This window comes from Rhododendron vialii, chromosome 2a (assembly GCF_030253575.1).
Source record: "Rhododendron vialii isolate Sample 1 chromosome 2a, ASM3025357v1".
Taxonomy (NCBI): Eukaryota; Viridiplantae; Streptophyta; class Magnoliopsida; order Ericales; family Ericaceae; genus Rhododendron; species Rhododendron vialii.
This window is the reverse complement of record NC_080558.1, coordinates 32,755,256-32,772,181: the sequence shown is the minus strand read 5'-3', so window position 1 is coordinate 32,772,181 and position 16,926 is coordinate 32,755,256. Positions and strand designations below refer to the sequence as shown.

General features: G+C 42.1%; 1 protein-coding gene across 2 annotated transcripts in view; it reads right to left on the bottom strand.

Annotated features, from left to right (window-relative positions):
• Window positions 1–1,284: 1,284 nt before the first annotated feature.
• Window positions 1,285–16,926, bottom strand: part of LOC131317998 (cullin-4-like) — a 54,935-nt gene continuing 39,293 nt past the window's right edge. For both annotated transcript variants that reach the window (XM_058347757.1, XM_058347758.1), the window contains exons 10-17: window positions 16,289–16,395; window positions 16,128–16,188; window positions 15,900–16,031; window positions 15,631–15,768; window positions 15,453–15,533; window positions 15,154–15,234; window positions 14,955–15,035; window positions 1,285–1,656 (exon numbers count right to left, since the gene is read on the bottom strand). In XM_058347757.1, the coding sequence (XP_058203740.1) occupies window positions 1,543–1,656; window positions 14,955–15,035; window positions 15,154–15,234; window positions 15,453–15,533; window positions 15,631–15,768; window positions 15,900–16,031; window positions 16,128–16,188; window positions 16,289–16,395 (795 nt within the window). In that variant the 3' untranslated portion in view covers window positions 1,285–1,542. The remainder of the gene's footprint in view (window positions 1,657–14,954; window positions 15,036–15,153; window positions 15,235–15,452; window positions 15,534–15,630; window positions 15,769–15,899; window positions 16,032–16,127; window positions 16,189–16,288; window positions 16,396–16,926) is intronic.

The following is a 16,926-nucleotide window of genomic DNA, read 5'->3' as shown; positions in this document are numbered from 1 at the left end:
GCATGTCCGGACTAGGTTGTGTGCATCTCGACTAATCTGGAGCTCTGAATTTAACGAGCGGACAAAACCCTCCAAAAATTCCAAGGTTTGAAATATTTGGCCTCCCGTAAATTTAACCATGCAAATTCAGGGAGGACACGTACTTATTGCTATGCACTTGGTCAAACCATGCAAATCGATCTTTGAGATCTTTGACGGGTGAAATTTAATTAAAGGAAAATTCTAAAATCAGCCCAATGGGCTGACAATAGTGAGTGTGAATGTGTATTAAAGGTATAAAAAAAATACACAGAAATACGTGTTTTCCTTGTCTTTTAGTATGCTTATCGTCAGCCTAGTGGGCTGACAATAGCAAGACCGTTAATTAAATTAGGGGTTTTTACTTGTAGGTTCAGAAAAAAAACAAAAATGCACCGTTAAGTATTTTTGAAATAACATGCACTTTTCTATCCTTAAAGGTAATTTTCTCATTTAATTACTACGGTGAATGAATTTATGCATCCTCCCCTCTCTTCCCATGGCTCCTCATCAAGCTTCTTCCGTGGCTCCTCTTTTATGTGCTCTCTTTCGTCTCGGGAACAAAACAAAATTTATTGAGTGCTTCCTCATCCTTCCATGTAAAGCAAAAAGATTTAGAATTCCATCGAAGTTAGGCCCAGTTCTTCTTGTACTCCCTCCGTCCCCTTTTTAATTTCCAACATTCTATTTTGGGCTATCCCTTAATAAATGTCCATTTTGTAAAGTTAGTGGGTAAAAATGGATACATTTTCCATTTTGCCCCTAAAAGTAGATTTCATTTTGAAAAATTAGTGAGTAAAAGTGTAATGATGATGTCTCCATAGAGGATAAGTAGGGAAAGTGGGTGTAAAAGTTGATATGAAATGTGTAATGATGATATTTTCTTAATAAGTTGAAATTACGAAGCGGAACACTTAAAAAGGGACGGATGAGTATATTTTTGCTTTGGGTTTTCTTTCCGGTATTATTTACTGTCCGTAATTTATTGTCTAATTTTTTGTCATATTATGGAGAGTTCGTTGGATTACCCCAATTTCTGTACTGAGAATGCAATTTTGCTATTTAATCATCGAATGCTGATGTGTATTGATGATTTATTTGCAATTACTCGCCTGATGGAAGTCTCTATTTTATGTTTTGTTTTGCATAAAAATCCAATTTAGAAGATAGTTTTCTATTCGAGTTTATTTGAGTGAGCCATGAGCATTAAAATGTTATTGAGTTGGATTCAAATGGTGTTGGTAGTTGACTGTAGGCACGTATCAATTAACAATACAAGAGAAGCTTTCTTCTTTCTTTCATTAATAAACAACTAAAAATCCATTTATTTGACATACCCAGCGAACTTCCAGATCGCAAGTTCGAGTTACAATAATTTACACGTGCATCCAACTACAACAAAAATACGACAGTGATTTACTGTACACATATCCTGACAAGAGAATTCATACGCATCCAACCTCTTCAAGGGCGATGCAATTTTCCGCATAATCTACAAGAAAAAAGATGGTAAAAAAAGATGGTCTAGGCAAGGTAGTTGTATATCTGAGGGTTATTTTTGTCCCGCTCAAGGTACTCCCGATCAATGAGGCTCTCGATCCTTTTCTTCAAGTCAGCTGGCTTTATCGGAAACTTGAGCTGGGTCACCACAAGAAAAACAATTTCAGCAGACACATAAACATTACACTTCAACCTCATCCGTAGGTTGTTTTTGGATATTTGATTTGTAGGGGAGAAAAAAATGAATGTCAAAAGTGACTTAAATAAATCTATTTCTTTCCCCCTTCATCCCCACAAATCAAAAATCCAAACACAACCCAAAACGGGAAGATTTCTTAATCTTCCATTAAATGCCAAGGCTACAAAATGTTTTCTGTATTCACCAAATCGAAGCTTACTTAATACTAGAACAGTTCTTATAAGTTACTTACCAAAAAAAAAAACAGTTCTTATAAGTTCCAAATCATGAGAAGAAGGCTTCAATTGATCAATACCGAGACGTAAAATATGTGTAATTTATGGGGCAGCATCACCTAGGCCGTTCAGAATTGAATCTGCATTTCTTAATGTTTCTTAAATGTCATGCATGATAAGCCCTAGAAAGTGTTGATATCAGGGCTTCTCTCTCTCATTTTTTGTCACACATCCATGCATTTCATTGCTAAATTCGTTGATTTCGTGCAAAGGTGTTGTGTTTATAAGTTACAGGCAATTCACATGAAAAAGACGTGTTTTGACGCCGTGGATTAACTCTAAGGGTAGCCATACACCCGAGGCCACGTGGCACCCTGCCACCGAGTCTCAAGAATGATGAAAAGTAGCATTGGAAGGTGTGCCGGACATCGGAAGGCCAAAGGACATGCATAGGGTGAAGAAACAAAGAAATATCAAAATTGACCAGGTGGTACCGGTACTTGAAAATCTCAGTACCTGTACCCAGTGACCAATAGCGTTACAAAAAGCTCCAAACTGAACTTGTACCGGTACCACAAAAATGCAGTACCTGTACCAATTGGGATTTTCTGCAGAATTTTGTTCCCGACCAAGCAACAACTTAGGGGTATTTAGGACTTTTGTAACTCGTTTTTTAGGGGCTATAAATACTTTCAAGCCTGATTTCACTAGGTTATCTTTTACTCTTGCACTTTCTCTCTCTACCTCCATTAATAGAGCTCTCACCTCTCTCCTCATTCATATCTTAAGCAAGATTTTTAGGTAAGATCTGTTTAGATTCGAAACTTTTCGCCTTCATTAAAGTTGTAAGGAATTCTCTCCTCTTCAAAGATCTTGTGTTCATTTCAAGTTTAATCAATGTTTAGTATTTGCCTTATGTTTACCCTTGCTCATTTCGTATCTCCTTTCAATATGTATGGGCAGTGTAGCAAGGTTAGGTTGTGGGATGATTAACATCCCGTAAACAAGGGTATTACTTGTTCTTCTCTCTTCAATCTTCATTTTTTGAGTTTACGCTTGTGCTAGGGGTATTTTTATGTATCAAAACTTGGGGGTGTTAATCTCTTTGATCTTATGTAGGTAAGGGTAATGCTACTTGTCACATATGATATTTGGAGCTATGTCCTCCCGAGGATTTGTCAAAATGTCTCGAAAACCCTCGTCATGTTTAAACACTTTAGTTAAAAAGAGGAGGAACAAGTTTACTTTTGAGTTATGGGTGTTAGTTATCCCCAAACCTAGCCTTTAGTTTTAATCTCCAGTTAAAAAGCCGTAGTTAAGTTAAGTAGCCATTTACTAAATCTCTCAGTTGGCCGTCTCAACGCCAAACTTGGTTAGCGGTCCTAACGCTACAATCTCTACTAAAGCAAACTTCCAAACGAGTTATGGACGCGCTCCCTGTGGATTCGACCCCGGACTTTCGGGTATTATGCTTTCAACCGACCTAGCCCTACGCTTGGGGTATTCTTATTGCAACACACTTTAAGGTCGCAAGCATTTTTGGCGCTGTTGCCTGGAAGCGCTTTCTTTTATAGCTTATTTTAGAGCTTCGCCAAATCATTGTAAGTATCTCGCTTTATTTTACTTTGCGTGATTTGTACTTAATCTAGTGGATACCTCTAACCTGAGCTTCTCAAATGTGAGGTTTAATGAAGCTAGAGTAAGTACAGATTACATTTTTCTTTTATTGTCTTTTCTTATCGAGGCGGCGGCATAGCCTCTCTTGTCTGTTTACTTTATTCTTGTTATCCATTGTTTCTCGAGAAGGGGTTTTAAGTGTATGCGTGGTCATCGTGGTGTCTTTCGAAGTCCGATTTCTAAAAGGCTTCACATATCATTTTCTCCTCCTCAACCCAAAACTCCTCGTCGGGTTCGAGCTAGGACACCACCACCCGTAAAAACTCATTTTTCTGTAAGAACCCCTCCTCGAGAAAGAATGGCCGAAAACGGTGATGAAGATATCCTGCCGGTTGTGTCCGAAAGGACTATGAGTGACTATATGAATCCGACCCGTACTACTCCACGCCCCACTATAGTCCTTCCAGCTGCAACTGAGGCGAATACTTTCACCGTGAAAATGCATCACATTAACATGATGCCATCGTTTTATGGAAAGGACACAGAATGCCCGTACACTCATATGCGGGCATTCGAGAAGTTGGTATCCACAATAGTGTCCACACCCACTCAGCTTGAGTCCGCAAAGCTAAAACTCTTCCCATTTTCTGTGAAAGACAAAGCCAAGATTTGGTTGAATAACATGAGACCCCAATCTTTGGCAAATTGGGCAGATTCATCAAAAGCTTTTTATATGAAATTTTTCCCCCCACATCTCATGAAGGACCTCTTTCATCAGATTTAAACGTTTAAACAAAAAGAGGGGGAATCATTTCACCAATATTGGGAGAGGTATAAGGATTTGCTAAACTCCATCCAACATCATGGCTTCGCAGTTTTTCAAATGGTCGAGTGTTTGTTGAAGAGATGCACCCCAAGCACTCGACTTCTTATGGATAGCATGTGTGTGGGTGGAGTCATGGCTAAAACTCCTGATGCGGCGTGAGACTATTTTGAGGAATTGGCCGAAAAAACACAAAATTGGGATTGCTCGGACCCCTCTGAAAGAAATGTGGTTAATCCGGTTCCGAGCAATTTTGAAAATTTTCATTTGAGTGAGCAAAGTGACCTAGCACATAAGGTCGCTCAGCTCTCTCGTCAAATTGAAACTCTGCAACAGCATAAAGTTGCCGTGGCCTCTGTGGCCAAGGCGGAGGAAATTTGTGTTTTATGTGAAATTGCAGGTCATGCTACAGGGGATTGCCAAATGCTCCCCGCCGTTAAGGATATTCTCCAAGGAACCGGACAAGCAGAAGTCAATGCCGTTAATCAATGGCTTAACCCTTATTCCCAAACTTATAATGCGGCGTGGAAGATGCACCCAAATTTCCGGTGGAGCGAATCTCAACTTCCTGACCCTCCACAAGTTCCATCGTCTCAACAACACCGAGCTTTCCGGCCTTCTCAATCTCAAGGAGCACTAAGGTTTTCCCAAAATCAACAACCTCCGGGGTTTGCACCACCGGGACCTCCTCATGGGCCAAATCAATTTCAACCTTAAAAGCGATCCTTGGAGGAAACTATGTCATTTTTCATGCAAAGCCAAACGACCATCAACGAGCAAAACACTCAAATGCTCGGGGAACTCAAAAATCAAATGGCAAAGTTGACCAACTCGGTGGGGATGCTCCAACAAGAGAAAGGAAAACTTCCGACTCAACCTCAGGTGAATCCGCAAGGACAAAATTATGTGGCGAGCTCTTCAGTGCTTAGTCCCGAGTAAGCCAAATCTATTACAACTTTGAGGAGTGGCAAGGAGATCGACAAGGCCATTCCTTCCAAGCCCATCAAGCTTCCGGTAACACAAATTATCTTGCAAGCTCCGGATCCACCTATTGACTCACCAACCTCGGAGCCTTCTCCCGTTGGTGAGCATCCTGCAAAGTCACAAGTGGAAGAGCCAAAGGCCCCCGTCTCCCAAATTCTGGCTCCTTTTCCCCAAAGATTGAAGGCGCCGGCCCATGCCAATACTAATGCCGAGATCTATGAGCTTTTCAAGCAAGTGAGAATCAATATCCCGTTGGTGGATGTGGTCAAGCAAATTCCCACGTATGTCAAGTTCCTCAAAGACTTATGCACTCAAAAGCGTAAGTTGAATGTTCAAAAGAAGGTTTTCTTGACAGAACAAGCAAGCTCTATCATCCAAACCAATGTGGCTCCAAAGTACAAAGATCCGGGTTGTCCAAGCAAATTCCCACGTATGTCAAGTTCCTCAAAGACTTATGCACTCAAAAGCGTAAGTTGAATGTTCAAAAGAAGGTTTTCTTGACAGAACAAGCAAGCTCTATCATCCAAACCAATGTGGCTCCAAAGTACAAAGATCCGGGTTGTCCAACTATTTCAATCACTATCGGGGGTACGAAAATTAAGAAAGCCCTCCTCGACTTAGGAGCTAGTGTGAACTTGCTTCCGTACTCCGTTTACGAGCAACTTGGATTGGGGGAGATGAGGCCTACACCGGTGACACTTCAATTGGCCAATAGAAGCATCCGAGTTCCACGAGGGATGGTGGAGGATGTACTTGTGCAAGTGGACAATTTTATTTATCCCGTGGACTTCGTCGTCTTGGATACTTGCCTTGTACCTACCTCACAAGCATCAATGTCAACTCCGGTCATTCTTGGGCATCCATTCCTAGCCACAGCCGATGCCGTTATCCATTGCCGAAGTAGTTTGCTCAACCTTACTTTTGGCAACATGAAGATGGAAGTGAACGTGTTCAATATTGGGAGCCAAATGGGGGACGATGAGTGCATCCATGAAGTCAATCTTATCGATTCGTTGGTCTAAGAGCATGTCGACACTATCTTGTGCAAGGATCCGTTGGAAGTATGCCTTACCGCCGAAAAAGCGACATTTCTAGACTCACCGGAGGTGGAGTATTTATATTCTTTGCTTGATGTGGAAGATGTTTGTGGGACGGATTTATGGTCTCGAAAATTTGAAGAGTTGCCTCCTCTCGAGTGCAAGACCCTTCCCTCGAGTATTCAATCACCAAAGCTCGAGTTGAAGGCCCTTCCGGAAACATTGAAATATGCCTTTTTAGGTGAAAATGAAACCTACCCGGTGGTGATCTCCTCCTCTCTCGACGGCTTGCAAGAATCCCAACTCCTTGAGCTTCTTAAGCGGCATACCAAGGCCATTGGTTGGTCCATCGCGGATATTAAAGGGATTGATGCTTCCATTTGTTCCCACCACATTGCCCTTGAGGACGACGTCAAACCATCCCGCCAACCCCAACGCCGGTTGAATCCCATAATGAAAGATGTGGTAAAGCCAGAGGTTTTAAAGCATTTGGATGTGGGAATTATTTATCCTATTGCAAATAGTAAGTGGGTTAGCCCCATCCAAGTGGTCCCCAACAAATCCGGTGTCAAGGTAGTCCCCAACGCCATTGTCCAAGTGGTCCCCAAGAAATCCGGTGTCAAGGTCGTCCCCAACTCCAAAAATGAATTGGTCCCTACTCGAGTCACCACCGGGTGGTGTGTATGTATTGACTATCGAAAGCTTAATGCTAGCACTCAGAAGGACCATTTCCCTCTTCATTTCATTGATCAAATCTTGGAGCGGGTTGCGGGATATGCCTATTGTTGCTTTCTTGACGGATACTCGGGGTGCAACCAAATAGAGGCCACCTTGCCCAATCAAGAGAAAACGACGTTCACTTGTCCATTTGGGACGTTCGCATATAGATGCATGCCATTCGGTTTGTGTAATGCACCCGGAACCTTCTCACGGTGTATGATGGGCATATTCAGTGATATGATTGAAAAGATCATCGAGGTGTTTATGGATGATTTCTCGGTGTTCGGCGACTCATTTGAATCTTGCTTGGAAAATTTGGAGAAAGTGTTGGTAAGGTGTGAGGAGAAAAATTTGGTGCTCAATTGGAAAAAATGCCATTTCATGGTAACTCATGGTATCGTTTTGGGCCACGTGGTATCGTCAAAGGGGATTGAAGTCGATAAGGCCAAGATTGATCTTATTGCCACCCTCCCGACCCCCAAATGCGTTAAGGACATTCGTTCTTTCCTTGGGCACGCCGGTTTCTACCGACACTTTATCAAAGACTTTAGTGCCATATCTCAGCAGTTGTGCCACCTCCTCTCCAAGGACACCCCGTTTGAGTGGACCCCAGTGTGTGAGGAAGCTTTCAAGAAGTTGAAGTCAAGTCTCACTTCTCCTCCCATTGTACAAACACCGGATTGGAATTTGCCTTTTGAACTCGTGTGTGACGCTAGTGACTACGCGGTTGGGGCAGTTCTTGGGCAAAGAAAGGACAAAAATCCTTATGTTATCTACTATGCGAGCAAGACTCTAAATGAAGCTCAAATGAACTACTCCACCGCGGAGAAAGAGTTGCTTGCCGTCGTCTTTGCCTTAGACAAATTCCGGTCATATTTGGTGGGATCTCCCATTACTATCTACACCGATCATGCCGCTTTGAAATACCTCTTCGCGAAGCAAGATGCGAAAGCACGTCTCATTTGGTGGATCTTATTGCTCCAAGAGTTCAATATCACGATCAAGGATAAGAAGAGGGTGGAGAACATGGTGGCGGATCATTTGTCCCGTCTTGAGTTCGAGGATCAATCCTCTAAGCTCCCAATTGTTGATACATTCCCGGATGAACAACTTTTTGCCGTTTCGAGTTGCCCTTGGTTTGCCGACATCGTCAATTATCTTGTCACTGGACGAATTCCGGATCATTGGACCCCGCAAGACCAGAGGCTTTTTCTTAGTGAGGTGAAAAGATTTTTCTTTGATGATCCTTATCTTTTCAAATATTGTTCGAACCAAATTATCCGGCGATGTGTGCCCGACGAAGACCAACGGGGGATCCTAAACTTTGGTCACACTGAGGCGTGTGGTGGCCATTTCTCTCATAAAAAGACCACCGCCAAAATTCTGCAATGTGGATTCTATTGGCTAAATCTTTACAAGGATGCTTATGCATTTTGCCGGGCCTGTGAGCAATGCCAAAAACTAGGTGCGGTGACTCGGAGGAACATGATGCCCCTCACCAATATCCTAGTCGTGGAGGTGTTTGATTGTTGGAGAATTGATTTTATGGGCCCATTCTCGGTTTCTTACGGGTTCCTCTATATTCTCTTGGAGGTGGACTATGTGTCCAAATGGGTTGAAGCCGTTGCTACGCGCACCAACGATCACGCAGTGGTGCTTGATTTTCTCAAGGAGCATATTTTATCACGGTTCGGAACGCCCCGGGCCATTATAAGCGATCAAGGCTCACATTTCTGCAATCGGCCTTTTGCGGCTCTCATGAAGAAGTATGGTATTACCCACAAGGTATCCACCGCCTATCATCCACAAACCAACGGTCAAGCCGAGCTCGCCAATCGTGAGGTAAAGCACATTTTGGAAAAAACCGTTAATCCGAACCGGAAGAATTGGTCACTTCGTTTGACCGATGCCTTGTGGGCATACCGGACCGTGTTAGGCGCTTCGCCCTATTGGCTTGTCTATGGTAAGGCGTGTTACCACCCGGTTGAGTTGGAACATAAGGCATATTGGGCCATAAAATCTTTAAACTTTTGGTTGCCCGATGCCGGCGTTCATCGTAAACTCCAACTCAACGAACTCAAGGAAATTTGGCGGGATGAGTATGATAACACCAACATATATAAATCAAAAGTCAAAGAATTTCATGATAAGAATATACAAAGAAAGAATTTTGAAGTTGGACAAAAAGTGTTGTTGTACAATTCCAAACTCCTTGTTTTTCTCGGGAAATTGCGATCTCGTTAGGATGGGCCCTATGTTGTGCACAAAATTTTTCCACACGGTGCCATTGAAGTCGTGAATCCCGCAAATGGTCATATTTTTAAAGTGAATGGTCAACGTTTAAAACCGTTTTTGGAAAACTTTGCGGTGGAGGACACGGTGGAGGAGTTAGTTGATCCAGTTTATCCAGATGATCCGTTGGTTTGAAAAGTTCTTAAAAAAAAAAAAAAAAATTGTTTTCACAAGGAGCTCTTGCTTACTTCTGGACTTAATTGTTTGGAAGGCTCGGCCTCTTCGGAGGTACCCATCATTGACTTGGGTTTGTAGCTTCGCACGCCGCTATTAAAACAAGGTTCGTGTTCCCAGCTCCGGTTAGTAAGGGCAATTTTTTTGGTGGTTCGGTATAGCCACCCGTGCTTCGCTTAAGATGTTGTATAACTTGCTTTGCGACACCTTAAGTGAAACATGGGGAGAAAAGTAGTACTCGTTTAATCACGTGACGATTCGGTGGTTTAAATACTTGTTAATAATAATTTTTTGGTGCCGGGCTATCACGAGCAGGCGGTACTAATGTCTTTTGTCTCTTGGAAGTGGTTCCGTTGACGAACGGTGACGATGACGCAAAATCCTCCAACTTGGTCGAGGTATTGGGTGATTGACATTCCACCCTGTCGGTACATTTTTTGTTCTCTCTTTCCTATTTACTGTCTTTTGCATTGAGGACATTGCATATTTCAAGTTGGGGGGTAGATTATTTATGGTTTACGTTTTCGATTTTGCATAGAAAATTTTAAAATTTTTTGTGCAATTTTCCCTTGTATTTAGTGAATTCAAGTGCTAGATACTTAGATTATGCTCAATTTTCCCTAATAATGGCAAGAGTCGTGCACCCCGTTGAATTTGATTATGTGTTGAATCAATATTGCATGCATATACGTGAACTTTGTTGAACAAATTGAGCTCCAAGGCATGTCAAGTAGTGTGCATCACTTAGAGTTGAAATTTGCTTTGAAGCATGCCATGCTTGTTTGTCTCTTTTTCCGCACTTGCGTAAATAATATTCGTTTGTTCATACTTGAGTATTTTAGATATCTTTTATGCATCATATTGGAGTTGATTGGCATACGTTGGAAATGATACAAGGCAATTTTTGCATGATAAAACCACAAATGTGCCCTCTCGTCCTAAATTGTTGAGCCGTAGTCCGAATCTCCATTTTTGCTCAAACTTAGGAAGCCGGTTGTTTGGAGGGATGTTGGGGACTGTTTTTCAATGTTTCAAGGTGGTTTGGAGGGTGCTACATGTGTTAGAAGTGGCTGAGAGTTAAAATGGTTGAAGGTGAAAAATTCTGGAAAAGTTGCAGTTGGTACCGGTACCCAATAATCTCAGTACGGGTACCGCCTGGCCAGTGGCGTGACGATTGGAAAAAAAATTCGATGAGTACCGGTACACCAAATTTGCGGTACCTGTACTAATTGGGGATTTTTGAAAACTTTTGCACGTGATCAGGACTCTCCCTACCCCACTATAAATACAAAACCTTTCCTCTCTCCACCTCTTCGACCCCAGACGAAGCCCTAACAGCCCCAAACTCGATTTCTCTCTTAAAATCCCACCAAACGCACTCAAATCCCTCAAATTCTACCATCAATCTCCAATTTCCAACCTAGAATCTTCAAGTTTCAAGCCCAAATTCGAAGGGGTTCACCGCTGGTCTCTCCAAGAGTCTGAAATCGCCATTTACCAAGGTAATCCGAAAGCCCCTCTTCTCTCTCTCTAAAGTTCAAACCACCACCATCACCCGCTCCACCCCCACGTTCGTCCCCTCACTCTCTCACCATACGCATCAATCCAAAGCCCAATTTTTATTTTTTTTTCAAAACCCTAACTCTACCACCCCCAAATTTCCGAAACCTAGCCTTTATTTTGCAGTTTCTCATGCTTTTGGGCTGTGATTGCTGTGATTGCTGCGATTGCTGTGGGGTATTGTTGATTGTTTGGGGCTGAGACTTCAGTTGAGTCCTCTGATTTCTGTGGTTTTAGAGGGTTGGGCTCACTGTGGTATTTTGTGTTTGGGCTGTGTTTGATGTGAAGTCCAGTTGTGCTCTGTTGTTGGTGGTAGTTGCTATGGTGAGATCCAAGCATACGGCAAAGGGAACAAGGAAAGCTCATTCGAGAGATTATAAGCGCCCCGTGACCCTCAGAACAGTGGACCCGGATGAGGTGGCTGAACGGGAGGCATAAGTAGAGGAGAGGAGTAAGAAACGAAAGTTAGATGAAGAAGAGAGGGCAAAACAGGACTGGATAGATTCAGTGCACAGGCGGAATTTCATTTGCGAGCGGCAACTCAAACAATCATCCTTCAAGGCGTCGCACCAAATCCATGCGGTAATTACAAACCAAGGTCTTGGGCATTTCTTTAAAGTTTTGAAAGGTTTTCGGGCTGGCGTAGTTAGGGAGTTTTATGCGAATATAGAAGTTGATAGGCCAAATGAGATCATTAAATCTGTGTTTGGGTCGAAAACGGTGATTGTAAATCCTGATGTGATAGCACAGTACTTGAGCGAGTACCAACGGCCCGAACTGGATAAGATTACCTACCCAAAAGAGGCTTTCAAACTTGATTTTGATGAGCTGAAGAAAACCCTCTCTGATAACAAACCGGATGCCGTCCAGGACAGTAAGTTTGTGTGTGGGAAGCTCAATGATCTATTCCAACTAATTAATAAGGTTGTCCATCACAACCTCAATCCCCACAGTAAGGAACGGGCTCTCTCGGCCGACGATGCTCACTTAATTTATGTCTTTAGCAAGGAGGAAAAGGTAGATTGGGCCCGGCAAATCTTTAATGCCTTGGCTGATTTCCATGATAAGGGGCTTTCAAATGCCAACATTCCATTTCCGGTGATGATAACCAGGCTTTGTGAGCAGGCTAAAGTTAAGTTCGACAAGGGGGATAAGCCAAATTTTTATGGGTGTCTTCAGGCAATAACTGGTGGGTCAGAAAAGAAAAGCAAGTCCATGACCAAGCCTCCGCTCGCAGTGGGCATCTCTCGACCCATCACACTAAAAGGACCCGAAAGAAATGAACAATGGTGGGAGATTATGATGTGCCGTTTCCACACAATTCAAAAGGAACAAAGAGAGTTGAGGAAGGAAATGGAGAAAGAGACAAGGAGGAGGAAAAGAAAGGAAGGGAAGTTGATGAGAAAGATGGACTATGTGGCTGTTTGGATTGGGGAAACTTCGGGGAAGCCCTATGTCCCAACCCAAGAGGATGAAGAGTAGACCACGGATGAGGATGTGGAGGCTGCTGCTGCTACTGTTGCTGCGGGGGCAGGTTCTAGTAAGAAAAAGAGAGTTGCGATTCCATCACAATCAAACTCCGATGATGAGGAAGGGGATGACTATGAGGAGAGTGAGTAGTGTCAGTGGTGAGTAGTAGTAGTTAGTAGTTTTATTTTTGTTTGTGTAGTTTTCGTTTTTGTTCGGCCAGCGTGTGGCCAAGCCTTGGGTAGTGTAGGGAATGGTAGTGGCCGGGGGTAGTTGAAACCAAGCAAAAAGTTTTTTTTTGGCCATTACTCTTTTGTTTGTGTCCCTTCCATTTTGAAACCAAGGTCGTTAGAAGCCCAAAAGTCCTTAGTTGATCTTGATGTACGCTCATCTAACTCTCTTTGGTGCATGATCGATATCTAATGCTAATTTAGTATGAAATTTACGTTAACTTAGTTTGTTTGTGAATAATTCCTTAGCTCTCTTTGTCGGCGCTCTTTTGATTAGCATGCATAGCTTTTTGTCTCTTGCTATTGCAATTCTTGCTAGCGCTTATCATGGGATGTTGTTCTAGTTTATTACTTCGTGCAATTTCGTATCTGAGTTTGCTCTTTTGAGTCCTGGAATGGAAACTCAAGGTGGACGTGTATTGCTTGGCCGATGGCATAATTTGTTCACCTTAGTTCATTGTATGCGTGCGCGTGGGTTGCATGTGATTAAGTTCGAAGGGGTGTTTGTCTGGACTCATGCCAAGTGTCGTTGAGCATAGTTGTCGTATCTTGTTTTAGGGGAACATTGCATAGCATTAGTTACATACTTTTGTTTAAGTTTGCTAGGGACTAGCAAAGTCCAAGTTGGGGGGTGTGATAAGCCCTAGAAAGTGTTGATATCAGGGCTTATCTCTCTCATTTTTTTGTCACACATCCATGCATTTCATTGCTAAATTCGTTGATTTCGTGCGAGGGTGTTGTGTTTATAAGTTTCAGGCAATTCACATGAAAAAGACGTGTTTTGACACCGTGGATTAACTCTAAGGGTAGCCGTACACCCGAGGCCACGTGGCACCCTGCCACCGAGTCCCAAGAATGATGAAAAGTAGCATTGGAAGGTGTGCCAGACATCGGAAGGCCAAAGGACATGCATAGGGTGAAGAAACAAAGAAATATCAAAATTGTCCAGGTGGTACCGGTACTTGAAAATCTCAGTACCTATACCCAGTGACCAGTAGCGTTGCAAAAAGCTCCAAACTGAACTGGTACCGATACCACAAAAATGCAGTACCTGTATCAACTGGGTTTTTCTGCAGAATTTTAATCCGACCAAGCAACAACTTAGGGGTATTTAAAACTTTTGTAACTAATTTTTTAGGGGCTATAAATACTTTCAAGCATGATTTCACTAGGTTATCTTTTACTCTTGCACTTTCTCTCTCTACCTCCATTAATAGAGCTTTCACCTCTCTCCTCATTCATGTCTTGAGCAAGGTTTTTAGGTACGATCCGTTTAGATTCAAAGCTTTTCGCCTTCATTAAAGTTGTAAGGAATTCTCTCCTCTTCAAGGATCTTGTGTTTATTTCAAGTTTAATCAATGTTGAGTATTTGCCTTATGTTTACCCTTCCTCATTTCGTATCTCCTTTCAATATGTGTGAGTAGTGTAGCAAGGTTAGGTTGTGAGATGATTAACATCCCGTAACCAAGGGTATTACTTGTTCTTCTTTCTTCAATCTTCATTTTCCGAGTTTAAGCTTATGCTAGGGGTATTTTTATGTATCAAAACTTGGGGGTGTTAATCTCTTTGATCTTGTGTAGGTAAGGGTAATGCTACTTGTCACATATGATATTTGGAGCTATGTCCTCCCGAGGGTTTGTCAAAATGTCTCGAAAACCCTAGTCATGTTTAAACACTTTAGTTAAAAAGAGGAGGAACAAGTTTACTTTTGAGTTATGGGTGTTAGTTATCCCTAAACCAAGCCTTTAATTTTAATCTCTAGTTAAAAAGCCGTAGTTAGGTTAAGTAACCATTTACTAAATCTCTCAGTTGGCCGTCTCAACGCCAAACTTGGTTAGCGGTCCTAACGCTAAAATCTCTACTAAAGCAAACTTCCGAACGAGTTATGGACGCGCTCCCTGTGGATTCGACCCCGGACTTCCGGGTATTATGCTTTCAACCGACCTAGCCCTACGCTTGGGGTATTCTTATTGCAACACACTTTAAGGTCGCAAGCAATGCAACCACAACTCAAATAAACTCTAAGCCTCTAATGCAGACCTGAATTCGAAATAAACTTTTTTTTTCTTATTATTTTTCCTTTTTGGGGAAAAAATAAACAAAAAGAAATTCAATCACCTGCTGGAAGAGTTCTGTGATCAAAAGTGTGTGACTTAGAACTTTCCTTGTCTTCATTATCCGAACAATGGCAGCATCAACCTGCAACATGACCATTACGATAAGATCATAGTCTGACTACTTGGCTTTGATTTAGAACATCCAACAGTGTTCCATTCATACTCCAATGAATATGGAGCGTTTCAAATTAAAGAGAGACCTGATATTGACGGTCCTGGAACACTCTTTCAGTTGTGCTTGTGTTCTCTTCGACTGTTTCTTTCATCTGTATAGCATTTACCTGAACCCCCTCACATCAAGTTAGCTTGAGGACTAATACATCCGACGTAGGACCAAATTCCACCACTAAGTATGCTGAAATCGAGTGGCTCAAAGGGGAAAGACATTAAACAGACACAGAAAAGATCAAAAGAACTTGGATCATGCCGTCTGCGATACTTTCCTGCCTAATTGCACTTTCGATTGCCGGCATTCTTACTAAATCACCGGAAAAATTACCTTTATACGGTACAGAGGAGCAGTAAATCCCTCATTGAACTCAAATGAATCATCATCCTCAACTTCCCTCCCTTTGGGCAACTGCATAGAAAGAGTTTCTCAAAAGGGGGGAAACAAATCCCAAAATTTCCAGCCAGGAAAAAGACTGAAACAACAATGTCCTGGTTTGACCACCTACCTTCTGAAGGACGCGAACTTTTCCACATGCAAGGGACTGCAAAGTCCTTCTCAACTCCTTATCCTCAATGCTAGTTGAATCCTTAATATCTTGAAAGCTGAGCGTTTGGGCATCGTTAAACAGCATCAAAACAACAGTCTGTAAGGCAACATCAGAAAAAACTCATGAAATCGGAACACTTGCATTGTGAATGGGTTTCATTTGGTTGAAAGAAAAGCAAAAGCAATTAAGAAAACAGAAAAAAAAGACAAGTACCTAATGAGACTAACCTGAAACAGTGAAACCGCCAGCTCCTTTTTACCTTTTGGGAATTCTGCTTTTAACACGCAGTGTCCTAATGAATTTTGCCACATTAATCGCCTCCCACTGTACTTGCTCAAGTAGAACTCCTTAAAAATGTCCTGCGAAAGAAAGCAAAAACAAAAAAACATGCCAGGTAGTCCTATAAACAAGATAAACGGTACCCAAAAGCTACTAGTCATCGGCTTGTGCAAAACCTGATACAAATTGAGTTCGTGTGGAAGCCGAACATCCATTGGTGGATACGTTGGCCAATAACTGCAGCAAGGCCAACCACATCCACTCTCAGATTCTCTCCACAATTTCAAGAGGAAACATTATCAACTTTCATTCCTGAACACTAAAGAATGAAACATACCCTGTTGTTAAAACATGTACACTCATCTCAATCCCTGATGGGAGTTTTGTCCTGGCCTGGGATGATTGCTTGAAGGATTCATTAATCTCTTTCGACAACTCAATGTCCTGTAAAATAGTTATTGCTCAGTAGAAACTGTAGAATAATGCCCTCTTATGAACTTGCTATAGGATTGCACACATGGGAGTCAAACCATTCTACCATAAATGAATGAAATACTAAGTTCATAAATGGTGTTCTTCTACAAACTAAGAAAGCTCATGCAGATATCCGTATATTCAACCCAATCTTTCCACCTATTTGAAAGACCCAACAAACAAGGCAAGGGAGGAAGAAATTATGCATGGTTGTAAATAGCGACGAAAATTTTAACCGAAGAACCGAACGGACTGACTGAACCGAACAATTTTTTGTTTAATTCAGTCAGTTTTAGTTTTGAGTCGGTTCGGTTGTTTTGATTTTTTTGAAAATTTTGTATTCGGTTGCGTTTTGGTTTATTGGTAAAGAAAACGGAAATGGACCGAACCGAACCAAAACAACTCTGCCACTTTTTTCTTGCCCAACCCAGCCCAGTAGCTGATCCATTCTACTAGTGGTCCACCCTTTCTCCAATTGGTCCAGGCCCAAATAACAATAAA